Source organism: Lasioglossum baleicum, chromosome 5, assembly GCF_051020765.1.
Source record: "Lasioglossum baleicum chromosome 5, iyLasBale1, whole genome shotgun sequence".
In the NCBI taxonomy this organism is placed as follows: Eukaryota; Metazoa; Arthropoda; class Insecta; order Hymenoptera; family Halictidae; genus Lasioglossum; species Lasioglossum baleicum.
Window position 1 is genome coordinate 15612188 of NC_134933.1, and position 16670 is coordinate 15628857.

General features: G+C 46.3%; 1 protein-coding gene across 5 annotated transcripts in view; it reads left to right on the plus strand.

The window, feature by feature from the left end:
* Nucleotides 1-868: 868 nt before the first annotated feature.
* Nucleotides 869-16670, plus strand: part of LOC143209054 (lachesin) — a 417332-nt gene continuing 401530 nt past the window's right edge. For 2 of the 5 annotated variants that reach the window (XM_076424212.1, XM_076424218.1), the window contains exons 1-2: nt 869-2348; nt 14212-14320. In XM_076424212.1, the coding sequence (XP_076280327.1) occupies nt 14248-14320 (73 nt within the window). In that variant the 5' untranslated portion in view covers nt 869-2348; nt 14212-14247. Of the gene's footprint in view, nt 2349-2407; nt 4673-14211; nt 14321-16670 lie in introns of those variants that run through there. The other 3 variants (XM_076424213.1, XM_076424214.1, XM_076424215.1) reach the window with 3 other exon arrangements.

Here is a 16670-nt window from a genome sequence, read left to right on the forward strand (position 1 = left end):
ATGTGAATCATACCACGAACATTTTCCACATTAAAACAATAGATTACTTTGTGACAACCAAGTTTAAATGTGATTTAAACGAGTTTTAAAATTGATGTTGCTTAACGCGTTCACGACCAGCATTCATTTCAGTAACAGCCTCCATCGTTACAATATTGTATTAAATACAATAAACTCTGGTGTAAAATTTTTAAAAATATATTGCCACACGAAAAGTATGATTTAAATAAATGTTTTTAAATTTGAACACTAAAGCTACCACCACCGGCCAGAATGGCCGGTTCCAGATTTTTTATTTTACGATTATTGAAAAATGATTTCAAAAGAACTGATTGTCTCCATATCTTTAGTGGAGCACGTATTACAATAGGCACGAAGTCTCAATTGTTATTACTATAAGGATTCATGTACCAGCTACTTTTACTGCTCTGTAGGTTTAGTGTTAAGTAATGCTGAAGATTAATTTGATGTTCTTTGCGTGATACACAAAATTGTGACCGTCACACATGTCGAATGGTGATGACCGTGTTAAGGCCTGCAAAATGGATGTTGGACGGACATGAAGAAAATGAAATGGAACGTGGAATCTTTCAGTAGAGATTCGCAGCTCCTAACCGTGTAGAAAACGCACGATGGACGACGCGGGTGTATCTCCGATCGGCTCCGAAATTCTGAAACCTTTGATCGCGAGGGAAAGAGAAAGGAGAAGAGAAGAGAGAGGAGAGTCGGTAGGACCAGCGTGCCGCGCGAGGGGTGGAAAAAGAGCATTTTCGAAGGAGGCAGGCATCAAACAACCCCTACTGCCGGAATCGCAGGGTATTGCGCTCGCGCAAGGTCGGCGCGCGTGTCCGTGTTCCTCGTATAGTATATCCGACGACGCGGGTAGAGCAGTAGCACCGGCACCACCATCAGCACCAGCCAGCATTCAGCAGCAGCAGCAGCATCGTCGTGGCTAAAAGGGGCTTCGGGATGTCGTACCGCGAGCGTTAGTCCGTCGCGGTGTGTCGTCGTGTTACAATCGTATCGTCCGTGTCGCGTTACGTCGCCAAGCAGGTGCCAGGTGCCAGGTGCTTTTAATTCGTCGTCAAGTTCATCCGATTCGCCAGGCCCGACCTCGAGATCTACGCTCTGCATATCGATCAGAGAACAAAATCTCGCTCACAAGTCTCGCAGCCTCTGATCGCCGATTTGTTTCCTGTCCCGATCCCACCGAGATCGGTCGAGGATTATTTCAATCGCATCGATCTCTTCGATAATCGCACGAGGAGTTTTGCATCGATCCGCTGGCTCCGCGATCCGACGTCACGGATATCTGTCCTCCGCGGGACCCGTTGGCTCGATCGTGCTCGACGCTTGCGAACGGTCTTGTTTCGCGAGATCGTTCGATGATATCCATGCGGATATCCCGTCGATATAAGGTGTCCGTTTTTATTTGCCGACGGAGAGGAGGCCGCCCATCGACGAGGGGCGCCGGCGAACGTGCCGAAGTGGCATTCTTGTAATTGGAACGGGAAACGCGCGCGTACACCGGCGTGATCTTGAAAAATCGACCGGGCCCGGTTTAATGAAATTTTTTCCCCAGCCCTATGTCTCTTCCTTGCTCTTCGATCAAATTACGTTGCTCGGTATCGGGCCGATTCCCATAACAATCGCGCGACGCGATCTCGACGAAACTTCGTAAACGGAAAAATAATCCTTTTGACGGTAACGGGGATTTGCACGCGATCCGGGCGGTGCGGTCTGCGAATCGTCCCTGGACGATTTACGACGATCGTTGCACCCGTTCCAGAACCATAATATTTCTGGGATAGATCGTGCCACCGGCGATCAGAGGCTCGAAACTCCCGAGCGATCGCGTCCGCGTCCGCGTTCCCGGTTCGTCGTTGCGTGTGCCGCACGCGTGATTTTGCCAATAAATAACCGGCTACATTTATCGAAGTCCGTTGCACACGGTTTACGCTGATCGCTCGCCGTACCCGCAGCCCGGCTATCGTTATCGATTAATCAAAACACGGCCGGACGTACGGGACCGATGTGAGAAAGTACCGTGTTTCGAGTTCGGTGCACAGTGAACGAAAACGAACTGGACGCGACAGACACGATCTTGAGAGTGATATCGGGGGACTGAGGAAGGATCGGTGTCGATCGCCTTCAGAGATCTAGAAGCTAGTGTGTGGACACTCGCGAGTGAATCTCGCCCCCGGGGATAGTGCAGTGGGTTCAGTGTTTGATGAACAGAGGTGGTCCCTGTGCACAGGTAACGCCGAAGAGCCGTCCGGGCTGCGATCGAAGGACTCCACGGATCCTCGACGATATGTCCCCGGAAATCCGCGGACTCCCGTGAAAAAGTACGTATTATCCGGCCTGCCATCCCGGTGTGAAGCGGAACGAAGCAGAGCGGAGCGGTGTGCGGGACGACGCTACATCGGGGGGGCTAACGTATCGGGGATTTGGAGCTTTGTCGCGCGGCGCGAGAGTTATGGACGATTTGTAGCCGCGCTCTTTTTAAAAGACTTATTACGCAGCTTCCTCGATAAGCGTTGTAAATCAAAATTTCCAATTGGTCGGACCCCGGCTCGCGCTTGAAATTTCCCGGCCGCCACCCCCCACTGATTTATGGAAATCTCTCTATTTAGGTGGTACCCGCCCACCCACGCGCCCCGTTATCGTTAACGAAACGCCTGGAATTTTTACCGTCCACTCGAACAACCGCGACTACTTTCCTTTGCCATTCTTCTCTTCCTCTCTACGTGCGAATTTATATATACCTCCGATCATATAAGTCACTTGCTAAAAATTGCTAATATTCAAACTGTTGCACCTTCGTAAACGAAAATTGCACAGCAATCCACCTGGTCGACTTTTAAAGCGCGGAACTTGTACTTTCAGAATCGCTCTTTGATTCCTTTTTCAAGGTGTTTGTGCATCGTGTAGCAAGGGATAGAAGGAACACAGTCGGATATGTGATATATTCGAAGATCGAAGCTTCTTTTTTTAAACAACCCCTCGATAGTCGCTGTGCAATTCGTTTTGGATGGAAAATATAGACCACTTCTGAGACTCGCCACTTGATAAAATTCGTTAATGGTTATAATTCATACTATTAACGATGCCAAATAAATAGATATTGCCAGTATCTTAATGAATTGTGAAAATATTCATTCAACAGAGCAGCACTGAATTACAATAAAATTAAGCCGTCGCGTGCAAAATTTCTTCTAAAAAGTCTACTAAAAAAAATCGTACCGTTACCTTCGAGAGTTCATTTTGAAGGAGAAGCTACGGGGGATTCAGGTACGAAAAAATTCTCTCATCTTCGTCGCAACGTTTGAATTTGCTAGACGAAGCTAAGAAGGGATTCTAAAAGTAGAAGCTTCGTGATTTAAAGTGAGCCTGGGTGGGTTGTACGAAGTTATACCAATTGAAATATTAATAATTTTTGCTAACAAAGATTCAAGTGTCTGATCGCGGCAAGAAGAACTCCGGATTTATTTCGACTGCATTGTGTGCAGGGTGTCATCGATCTGGTGGTGAAATCTACATGAAACGATAAGTCAGAAAAGAATGTTTTTTCGTTGACGATTTCGTTTTCGAGAAAATGGAGTTTGAAAATTCAGCGGATACGCGTGCCATTAGATAGGGATTGGCTGGCGCGTCTGGCCATGAGAGACCAGTTCTACTTGCTGCAGATATTGGGGCGCGTTAACCCGACAGACCTTCAACCTCGATTTTCTCGAAGACGTAGCCTCGCACGAAAAAATATTATTCTTCCTTTTCGACTTATTTTTTCACGTAGATTCCCCCTCTGCCTTGTACCTCTGGATCGGTGACACCCCGCATATATATTCGACCGCAACACTCGATTCACGGTGTTTTAATGGGACACGTAATGGATTCGCGGTATTTGTCCGTGTTTCGCTCGATCCGAAACTCCAGCTCCAAGTGTTCTCTTTGAGCCGGAGCGGACGCAAACATCAGCAACTCCTCTATCCGTTGCTACCCCCTTTCTCTCTCTCTTTCTCTCTGTGTGTGTGTCCGTTCTTTCTCTCTTTCGATGACTTCAAACGGTTTCTCGAGGGTGCTCGAGCCGAAGTGCTCTTGCAGTTACAAAGATATACGTTGCCGATCGAAAAGTGTACGATGTATCCCCTCCCGCCTCGCCCCCACCCTCACGACCGTACCCCATTCCACCGGTTAAAGAACGCTCGAGCCTGCTGATGCACACTTTTGCGGTACAAAGAATGATTATATTCCCGACGGGGGTGGCAAGTGCCCGCTCCCCCCTGCTTCGAGATGCGTCGGGACCGGTGTGCAATCATCGAGAAACGTTTGATGCCCAGGCCCACACCGTAACGTGGACTTCCGGCGGAACCGCGGAGAACGCGGGAAATGTGATCGATGCAGCACTGGTAGGGAAAATTCAATGAAATTTCCCTTTGCGAAAAATCCACCCACGATGGTTGCCTCCCTGTTCGCTTTCGGAATATTAATAAACGAGCTGTGGTAGATCGAGAGAGAGAGAGAGAGAGAGGAGGAGAGAAAAAGAGAGAGCGAGGCTTCTATCGCCTTAGCGGCTGTGACAGAAAGTTTTCTTGATCGAGGAAAAATCATTTGCAAACGGACTTCTTCGATTTACCTCCGTCAGCCTGTTGAGGGGTGCACAAAGCTCGAGGTAAGCACAACTTTCCTCGTTAAGGAACGTTGATCTGAATAAGCCCATTCTTCGGTTGTCCATCGAATCCCAAAGAAACGCTCCGCGAACAGTTTCATCCCCCCCCCTTCGCTTTTTTCTCTTCCCTTATCCGTTTCTTTTCCATCCTCCTTTTTTTTTTCTCTCACTCGACGGCGACGCTGAACGCGCTGTTGCTTTCACGGCGTCGGTAGTTACCAACTTTTAATATTAGATAAATAATCCGCTCCGCGATTGTCTCGGCTATTATCGAACTTGTCGCGATAGTTTACCGCCCCTGGCCGGCGCTTAAAAGTTAAACAAAACGCCGCCCTCGAACTTTAAAGATCAATTTTTTTCGCCTCCGCGCACATCCTCGCGCCTCGTCTCGACGAACTCGCCAGCGCTATTGAGCCGCGTTATCCCGACGGTTTCTTTCTCAAAGTTGAAGAACTACGCGCGGCTAATGATGCACGAGCGATCCCAGACGATCGCGATTACTTCCTGCGAATCCTCGAAGACGGGTTGTCTCCGTTGATTTCGAGTCTGTAGAAACATCGGTGCCAACAAAGTTACATTATTTGAAGGGGTGCATCGGACGATGGAGGGGACTTTCTTCCAATATTATTCTTCACAAGATTTCAATGTGACATCTCAAATGTTCACTTTATTCCCTTTAAACGATCATTTTCTTGCCCAAGAAAATGGCCGCGGTGCGCATTCGCGAGAAGTTGCGATTTATTAAGATAAATGCAATTCCTCTTTCGATTAAGCACTCGTGTTCTCTCATCCATCGAACCTTTTCCGTTATTCTGCAATGGTTATTGAAAATCGAACGTATTTGCAAACGCGCTGTATTTATCTGTTTTTATCCAGTGCTCCGTTGTATTCTACTTCTATTGGTAATGGTTGCTGAAAGATGAATGCGTCTATAGCTCAAAAATGCATAGTGCCTGTTTGTTGTTGGTCGTTACCAATTCGTGCAAACGAATGAGTACGCGTGATAGGAAATAGCGAAAACATCGGAGAAATTATCGAACGCTGTTACGTTAGTTTCGACTTACCGGAATTATTAGCGGAAAACGAATTTTTATTTAATCGAGGGTTAACGTATAAGAAAGTCTCGTCGTTGATTCGAATTCCATCGGAACCACATTTAACCGGGAATTGCGAAGGAAAGCATTAGCGTAATTTCAATAAGCACGCAGAAATAAAAGATCCGGGACCGGTTCCGGTGTTGATAACAGTTTGGTTCAACGGCGTGGGGTCCTAATGGCGACACTTTTCTTACCAGAGACCGTTGCACGCGCTTAAAACGGCGCATTAACCGGATGCAGCGTGCAATGTACCGCGTGTTCGGCAATTATCCAAGATGCAAAACGACACTGTGGACCCTCTCCATGCTGCTTTTCGACCTGGTCGCATCCGGAATGTAATTACGAGCGTTTTGTCGCAGTCGGTCGGACACTGGCACGCACTAATAGCCTCAAAATTCGTAAATTGAGAAAAATGAGTATGAAGAGTGAGATATTCGACAAATTTATGAGTGGCCGTCGTGGTCCACTTCGCACGCCTCACGGCTTTCAACAATTTCGTACGATTAGCAATTTCACTTCGAAAACCCGTTACTTTTCGAATTCTTCACAAAATATCCCTTTTTACTGCCTGTATATCACTGATTAGTATCGCAACACGTGATTGGGACGTGCAATCACGTCCCAATCACGTGTTGCGAAGACATTGTAAAACGTTGGGAGAAGTTAAAAGACGTTGGAAGAGATTTCAGAAAAACTTTAAACTGTAACCGTAGTCTAGTATAAATCGTTAAGCAAGTTTTCTTCAAGATCGACAGAGATCTACAGATCGACAGACCACTCGAATTTTCTGAATCGTGTTAACGCATCGTAGCTGTTGAGAATATCTTTCGCAGGATTCCCGGATCAGGTTCTAGATATCGGATCTTTCCTGTTTTCGGGAATCGCGTTTCGTGTCTTCCGGTGATCCGGCTAGAAACGATCGTAGTCCCATGAAAAAGTTGGATCGTTCCGGAGGATCGTGGTACGAAAGCAGAGATCGTTGGGCATTCCGAGCCGCGTCCAGTTACGGGAGCTTTTCAAGCGAATTAACGAGACTGATACGTTTAACGTGGAAAGGCTCGCAGCCGGAATTTCGTTCGGGGATTTATTTTTCCCCCATCCGGCCGCGTGTTTCGTGCAATCTCTGACCGGGTCGGCGGCGCGGCGCGGCGCGCGGCGTCGTTCAAAAGAACGAGCGGAGTTTCCTCGCGTTTCGTACTTTCAATCGACTCGATATCGTCCTTCAGCCCTCTTTTTCTTTCTTTCCAGTTTCCTGCGTCTCGTTGACGATAGGGGAACAGTAGCAATACCAAGAGCCAGGTTTTCCGCGTCATCCTGCCCGACCCGAATAGGAAAATTGTTGAACAGTGTCGTAGAATGACAGGGACGTTCTTTCGCCGGCGAAATGTCAAGCGATTCGAATAATCGTGAGCGGTCGGATTCGTTTTGTTCCCGTGAAAAGGGCCGTCGACGGCCATTGTGAAGTCACGAGACTCGATTCATTGATCCCCGGAGTTTTTAAACAGTCACAGAAGCGATTGATAGAGACCGTTTGAATCGTTCCGGGATGAGAGATGAAAGGAAAAGTGAGAGCACACGGTTGCATAATTTTCGCAGTTTCCTCTCGGAACCGCTCGACATCGAGGAATCGTTTCGAAGCGGTTGACCACGGGTCGATAATGCCATAAATCAAATCGGAATTAACGGGTGCAGATTTTTACTCGGCTCGCTTGGACGTTTCCTTTTCCGATTGGAATCGCTGATTTCAGTGGCCTCGGGGATAAAAAGCGACGCGATAAGCGATATTCCATGGTGCCGTGGCGGATCGTTGAACCGACCATCTTTGACGGAACATTTCCAAAGGTTTACATAAATTATTCTAATGTATCACACCTCGCGAAATGTATAATAGAAGAGAGGGGTCGTATTTGAAGCAGCGTCTTTCTTGAATCATCATTTTCATCACGCGCACCATAACCGATTCCGCACCGTATTTTTCATTGTTACTAAAGGTAGCAATGGTGGTAATAAAGGTGGCACGCAATATCTTTCGCAATAACTTCTGCAATAACTTTCACAATATCGCGCGTATACTATTACCTACTGACTAGGACACACTAAACTCTGCTGTCGATAACGACCGAGATCTAACAAATATTAGATAGGAACGTGGCCTGTTTTTGCGAATAAAATTGACTTCTGTCTCTGTTAATATTCACTTGAAAAATTGATCAATTTTTCAGCGTTTACACGATGCAGCCCCCTTAAACGTATGACGAAAGAAAGTTGTGGTACAACCTAACAGATTGACAGTTGTAGTTAGACCGTGGACCTTTGTGCAGGATAAAAATTGTTCGAATTAATTGCAGAAGATTATTTCTCTCCTTGGCACAGAGCCCGGTGACGTTAAAAATCTATTGACACTCTCAAATTCTTTTAATCTTTCTATTGTGTCAAATCACGCCCTCCGATTTTTGTCATAAATTCATCCGCAGTCTAGTGTGAACGCCATCCAGGCCTCCCTCGTTATAGGCTCACGGTGTCAGGAATCCGCGCACCGAGCATCATCGGGAAAGTAATCCGTGCAAATGTACGGGGCTTGTAAAAATAAAAGGACGCGGTGCTCGGGCGACAGGACGCGGGTAAAACAGAACGGGACGGGTATTCGTCACGGGTGCGCAGATTAAACAATTATTTTCGACGATGTTCTGAACATGGCGAGTTATTTCGTTGTCTCTGTCGCCCCCTGGTCCGGCCCGACCCGCGCGCATCTCTCTCGTTACAGCACTAGGCGGCTACCAGGGGAAAAACAAAGCGTCCGGGGAAATGGTTTACGACTTTCCGTGGACGCGGCGCGCAAGTGGCCGTGGCTTTCCCCGGGAATTTCGGCGCGTGCACCGCACGGAAACAGGAAGAGAGGACGCGAACCGGTTCGAGCTGGTCCGAGGTCCGGGCCAGACCGACGACCGATTTCCGGGAGCCGCCTGACGTTTAATGAACGCTGGCAGACGTTTTGATTTACAGGACAGTTTGATTTCCGAGCGGCGCACAATAACCGCCAATTTGTAAATCGCCTCGTAAATCTGGACGAGCAGCAGCCTCACGCTACCCGACGCATCCACGTCCACTTCTCTCCCTCTCTCTCTCTTCGTCCTGCGTCGACCGTTTGTCCGATTGGATTAAACGATCGGCGCCGTTACGTGTATTACCGGTAAACAGACCTGTGAAAAAACGATATAGATACAGCGAACACCAACTTGTCTCTACTAGCTGAAACTCAGGAAACATTTTCTCGAGGATTTTTAACACATTCTCCCACTTTATGCAACCACTGTTTCGGTGCGACATCGAGACCGCCGATTACATGCAAATTCTCGCGTGAATATTTTGTACAGTTTGCCAGGACCAGCTAGTTCCCCGCAATGTTCAGCACTCTTTCACGTAGCGAGCGATCAACCGCATCCTCTCGAATTAAAACGACTGTTCTAATCGCTGCAAAAGTAGCGTTTATCTATTTGCGCCGACATCACTCTAGCAAGGCGAAAGGTTGCGCTTCGAACTGCTGGAAAAGCTGTTATCTCGAGCAGCTTTCGTTTCTTGGGATCTCGGTCGTTGTTTTTTTGCGGGCGAAGGGTGGGTGTATCTTTTTCCCCCGACAAGGGAGCGTGTTGTTGCGCGATGCTAACTGGATTTTCTGATCCACGCGTTACGCCGCGCCGCGATAAATCGATGTGAAACGGGCGGCAATCGGAGGCTCGTTTAAACTCGTTAACCGTGAGCCGGCTCGGTGGCGGAAAGTTTGCGAGCGTTTATTAATTGGCAATCCGTGACGGGGGGTAGAGGAGTGGAGGGGAGGGGGGCATTTGCTGGCCGAGGGTAGCATCCCCGAGGGCCACGTGTAACTTCTCGTTTTACACTTACGATCCGGCAGGGCTTCGGTGTGGGAAGAAGTTTACGCGGAAAAAAAGAAGAAGAAGAGGAGGAGGAGGAGGATGAGAAGGAGCAAGAAGAAGAAGAAGAAGAGAGTGAGCCGGGGGGAGGATGGGGGCGGGGGTGCAGAGGGGGCTAACGATAGCGTCAGCGAACGGGCGTGTCATGTCGTTAACCGAGTTTACTAATTATGGGTCGAGCACGATAGCTACAGAGCCCCGGCCCCGCGGTAATTTCGAAGCCATGGATGTGTAAAAGCGCGATGTAATAACAGGAGCCGCTTCACCGAAGTGCCGGCCGCGCGATATTACTCGAAAAATCTCCGTTAATTAACTCGTAAAACTTGTAATAACGCAATGAATCAAGTTACACGGTCGCTGTCGCGCCGCGAGGCTCCGTTTTAACCCTCGAACATTCGCCCGCACCCCCTCGTCCTTTTCCTCCGGAGGAAAAATGGGGGGCGGGGAGGTGAAAGGGACGAAAAAGTTCTCTCCCGGTCGCCGTGACAACGTTGACCCGCGGACCGTGAAATTTTTTAAATCAACTTTAATCTCCACGCGCGAGCTCCGATTAAAACTTCCGCGGGATATTAAGCCGCGGAATTATTCGGCCGTAACTTCGCTCGCGGCCGGAAGATCGCGTTACCGGACGTGTCGAACGGAATTCGAGAGTTTCGAGCTCGTTGCCCGCCGCTGAAACTTCTTGCACAGTGCCGTTATTATTATCATTAGGATTGCTGTTCCGTTGTGTACCACGCTATGCTCGAAGCTGAACGGCGCTACACGGTTTTTGCGTTAGACTCGAGTCGTTAACTAGGATCGTTAGGGACGTCTTCGTAATATTCGTTGCTCGTTTGTTTATCCCATTCCTTTTTTTCAATAAACAGAAAAATATCTTCCAACATGTTAATCTGTCTAACTTAAACTGTACGTTTAACTATTTAATTTAGCGTTTCAAGCGTAAACAAAGGTGCCGCTTACACTGGCAAACATTTATTTTGCATTGAAGTAATTATTTTATGGCATCAAAATTTGTTTGAGTTGGAATCATATAAAGTCCAATGTAAACAGTTATGTAAAGTTCGAAACGGATGTAAACACATTGCAAAAATTGCTCAAAAATTGCTGGACCGTTTTTGCGGGCTATTTTATGGAACAAAAACGAGGAACACATGTAAAAATATTTTTCTCGGGAATTTAAATCCACACAGCATGAAAGTATTCGGCTCTGGGAAGAAATGAAAATTTATACCGATCTTTTGCCACTGGAATAATTAGATTATCTGCAACTTCAAGAATGGAATACATGGAGCTGATTACATGTAGAACATTTACGACAATATGACGACATTTACGACACTATGACGATACTTGTTCTCAAAGGGTTAACTAACATTGTATTTTATCGCATTACGCGATGCTTACAAGCGTCAAACTTGGTGCCTCGTAGTTCCAAAACTACGGAGGAGCATGTAAGTAGACATAGACAATTTTGTAATTGGCTCAACAAAGTTCGCAGAAGCTTAACAATTCAGGCGAACCCTCCATAAATTTAGAGATCAATGCAATACGTTGGCGAAACGAGTGAAACAATTACGGATCTCTCATCGATCGCGATCAATAGAATATAGGGTGTTTGACTAAAGGTGGGAGCAAATATAAGGGGTGGTTCTCCATGACAATAAACGATGAAAATGAACGAACGAATAAAATGAAAACGACGCAGAAATCGCAATTTTTTCATTCTTCATTTTCGTCTTACATTGTCATGGAGAATCACTCGTTAAATTTTCTCCCACCAGTAGTCGAACACCCTGTACAACTCGTGTAACTTTCGTTATTTACACTTGAAAAAAATCACACGTGTGCTTCAAATACCGATAAATACGTGTGCAATATCCCAATTCGATAGATTTCATAGTTTTTCCGAAAAAAACATTCGCACTGAACATCTTTCTATCGCTCGAAAAACCGGGATTCAATTTTCAGGCTTTTCCCGTTAATTAGACGTATTTATATTGAAATATCTTATTCGGTGTTTATTAGCGGCGGTGACGGAGCGGGTGGTAATTAAGCGTGACGCGGGGGCGGATGGGAGCGTGTTTGATACTCGACGCTGCCAATTTGCTTGTCGCGAGAGAGCTCCGGTATCTGAGCTGGGATTAATCCGAGAGAGAAAGTCGATGTGGATCACGCGTCCACTTTTGTCTCTCTGCAGCTCTTTTCAATTTCCGGGGGCCGGTATCGGGATCGGTGTCTTCGCGATCGGTGCATTCGCATTTTTCTCGAGCGCAGTATTCATCGAGGGTAGCCGGAATTACGGCGGGCTGCGGCTCCGCGAATAAGGTATTCGGTATATCTTCTCAAGTGGCCGTATCTCCGCGTTACAGGCCAATAAACCTGATTAACATTGGGCGTTCGTTAATTACGGGCCCCCTCTATTACCTCGACTTAGCCGTGCGTTAATGATTTCACGGTCCCGCGGGCTTTCCCAGCGTATCGACGAATCAACGATACGTTGCCGCATCCCAATATGCATTCGACTGTTGCGACCTACGCCGGATGCACGCGTATTTACATATTCCTGTCGTGCTCGGTGGTCTGGCGCAACCGACTCACCTGTTAATTGCCAGCCACGACCTTTTCATCCGCCGCGCGCTCTGTGATTATTTATGCCTCTTCTTCGAGTCTTTTCGCTCCTTGCGGAACCCCGGTAAAAACGGACCGCCACGCAATTATTGGAATTTTATCGTTTCTAGTTTCGAGGCCTCCCGGCTTGGGAATTCTATTTTAACGCACGGCGGGCCGGAACCGCGAAAGCTGGACAGGATTCGTATCCCCGTTAATTACGTTAATTATATCAGGTTGTCTCAAAAGTATAGCCCTTTGCAGTGCCGAAACTATTTCAACTCGAAAATTAAATATTTCTTCCGACCTAGAATAATTCCATTGTATATGATTTTTTCATTTTATGCATATGAAATACCTAAATGTGTAGTTATTGATTAGATACCAATATATTTAATAACGTAAACAACGTTGTGAGTAATGGTACAGCAATTTTTAGTGGTGACAACGATGGAAATTCGACTGCTCTTTACTTTACTGGACTCAAAATTTGTGCCTTTCTCCTACGAATTATGATGTATTTGGTATGTAATGCAGTAGATTTGTACCCGGCGCGGATGCAGATCGAAGTTTCGAACCTCTAGGATCAATAGTTGAGGAGCTATGGTCGCTTAAAGTTGAGCATTTTTGAGAGGTAAGGCCGCCGCCATATTGGTTTGTAGTGACGGTCGCACGCCGCCTACTGATTTCGTTAGGATTACGTCGCGGGGGGAGGGCGGCGGCAAGATAAGTGGCTCGCGTTCGTCACTACAAACCAATATGGCGGAGCCCTTACCTGCCAAAAATGCTCAACTTTAAGCGATCATAGCTGCTCAACTATTGATCCTAGAAGATCGAAACTTCGATCTGCAGCCGCGCCGGGTACAAATCTACCGGATTACATACCAAATACATCATAATTCTTAGGAGAAAGGTACTAATTTTGCAGAAAATTCCTGCATACAGAGAGATAACGCAATCATCTATTCATTGATGTTTCATTCTTTCTTGAGCTTCTTTTTACTCAACCACGTCATTTATCTTCCTATAATTCTGAATGTGTACTGTGCTCATCAATCGAAAACGAAACGAACGTGTTCCGTAGAATTTCCAAAGTTTGGAAAATAGAAACGCAGAATTTACACTGGCCTCGAATAGATGGCCCGAGGTAAATTCAGGCAGAAAATACACGGGTGTCAAAAGCGTAAAAATAAAAGTCGCTGTTACTCTTAATCCTATGAAAAATGGCCAGGTAGATCCCTCACAAACATTGCTGCTTTCAGTTTGGCAACTCGACAGGACTGTAGTTTATCTTCTTTGTAAGTTGCTGAGCACACAGTTACATGCTGTATCAATGTACGATCGAGTAGATGATGATACGAACTGTATCATTATAAATAATCTAGTAGATACGATACGATCACGATTACGACAAACGGCTTACGAACACGCAGTACGAGCACACGGAGTACGAGCATGGATTACGGATTAGGATTTAAGTTTATTCGGTGCGAATTATAAGTGTAATTGTCTTTTGCTGTATTGCTATTGTCCCGCTAGATAGCCTTACTGATGAGTCCTCTAGCGGGTCTAGGACGAAACACCTTTCTTTTCCTCTAATAGAATACAATTCTATAGCAAACGTGGTCTTTAGGACGTTAACTGATTCACATCCGTATCGAAACGTTTAAATTTCCTACAACATAGCTATATAATGTAGAAATTGATCGAACCGTTGCGCCGGAAAACATTATTCCAAGTTTTATTCAAAAACAATTTACGATCGATAAGAATCCCTCCTTTATTGCTATTGTCGTCTTGCAATCTCTCAAAAATAAAAGGATACATACCATAAAACATTCTACTCCAACAGATATGAATATCGATTTTGATGGAGCGTATAATTTCACAAATCTCTCGATGGTTGCAGATAAGCTTCGAGGACTGAGACCGGAACGGCTAAAAAATGGCGGACAACCTGCGAAGAAGACGCTACCTGACCATCAGCATACTGCACATCATCACAATCATGTGTCAAGGCAAGTTACCGTAAGATTGACCAACTGTAAGAACTGTAAAATCGTGAACTCCTCAGGGACGACGTCTATGCCAGGTCGAATATGCCAGAATTGATTAGAGTAGATCCTAGCGAAGATAGCTCGGGAAAATACCATGTAACATTTCTAACATGATTTAATGTCTATCACAGAGAATCAGGCTGGTACTCCATCGTCGTCCCCGAAGGGTTAATTCTCTCCGCGGAGAGATCCGTAATGAATCTTGGTCCGAGATCGCGGCGTTTAGGTTCGGCCGGGTCTCCTTTATGCAGCCATTCGCATAAACCGCGGCAGATAAGCGACACATGGTAATTTACGTTTTAATTCCCCGGGTGGGAACGGGCGGAATCTATTTTCATTTAAGGACTCGCGTAAAAGAAACGTATTTCGGTGTAATACGCGTTACGTCTATCGCGGAGGCGCCGCGCCGCTAATGGAATTCGCGTAATTATAAAGGAAACGTGTAGCAACTACGAATGGCTCGGTAAATAATTACAATTACACCAGGAGCGGGTGGGATCAGGGACGAAGACCACGGTTTATATCAAGTGAATTAGTATTATATTCCGATTAGATTCGGCGAAGAGCTCCGGAATGGAATGCAAGCCGGCTAGAACGTCCGGGCACGCAAACTATTCCGGCCTCGGCCACCGCGAAAAAACAGTTCCCTCTCGGAAACTATTATTCCGTCATCAGAAGAAACAGACCGCCCACGCCGCGAGAGACGTACGAATCTTCCTATCAAGTCGTAAAGACAATTGCATACCTTAACGAGACGTTGCGCGTAACAGCCGCTCGGAATTATTGCCGTTTCACCTACCGCGGACGCAGTTTCGCGGGGACTTCCATTATACTTTCTTCACATTGTTGCCATCATTATTCCACCCGCTTGTTCATTGCTCCTCGACGCTCCGTGGCACTCTTATCTTTTAACACCTACGGTGACCCTAAAAGCACCTAGACGTCAAACCATGTCACTCGAATTTTTATAGCCTCATATTCCATGGGCTTAGTTTCTCGTTTGAGATTCAACCGAACACTTTTTTCATGGCAATCTTGAACATCGTATTCCGATATTCTTTGGTTCTCCCTTGTTCCTTGCGATTTAATTGAACACTCTTTTAATGGTTATCTTACGTCATTCGTCATAATTCCCTCGTCTATAAAAGTGTACTAAGATAGTTTTTAGGATTAATGACTTCATCAGATGTTTCAGAGAAGTGAAAGAAACCTCATGCTTGCAATTGACTGGAACTAAGAAAGTGCCGAAATGAAAATTCCGAGGAAAATTCATGCAAAACTTGTAAGATCGTTCTGTAACCAATTTCGTCACCAACTCAAAACTTGTTATCAATCGTCAGGGAACTTGCAGCTTTATTTTATTTCATTGCATTGGCGTTGGAACGCACGTCCTTTAAGTTCCAACAATTCTTAAATTCCAGTCTTCAGTTATCGTACAGTACAGTAGCGAAGATTAGTATGAAAAACAAGGGTACCAGGAACCGTTGCAGGGTTAAAACTTTGATGATGTAGTGGTACTTCTTTTGGAAAACAGAAACTGACAGTGTCCGACATGGTCGAATGTTTAAACACGGTCCTAGATTTTCGAAAAGTGTGAATAATAAACATGTAGAATTTAATTGAAGACCGCAACTAACGTTTTAAATCGTTTCGTAGAGAGGCCATCATCTCGAGACACGAAACGGAACGTTCCGCTAGGGTATTCCCCTTTTTATGCAATCCCCCGGTCGGGTTAGGGGAATAATTAATAACAGTAATGCAGAAAATGTCACTGCGAGTTGATTTGCCGCCACGCAAACAAAGTTGCGTGTCGGGCCGAGTAGTTCCATCGGCGGCGAGGAGTTTTTGGCTCGCGGGGGTGCAGTTTCTGGCACGCTCCGGCCATTATCTATCATACAGGTTGACACCCAGATTTCCCGTTAATTGCGAACACGGGGAGCCTCGTGTTTCACCGTGCAAACACACCGTGTGCCGCGGGGGAGGACTGCTCGCGTTTACTCACCGCGAAAAGAACGAATCCGTCTTATCGCGCGTTTCGGTTTAGCTATTCAGCCAGTCGCGCTCGTTAAATGTAAAACAGCTTAAATGCCTCTCGAAGAACGAGACCCGGAGTGTGCGCGACATCACCGCTGCGCTCCGACTATATTTTGCATCGCCTCTTCGACAAGGAGACCGTTAACTCTTCGTGCCAACCTTTCGAGGGAATCTATTTCGATATCTGTGGCCGCGAGACTCCTGGATCGAGGAGAAGTCGCGTTCCACACCGAAATCGAGGTCGCTATGTATTTCGGTCTTTTTATTCGTTGAGACA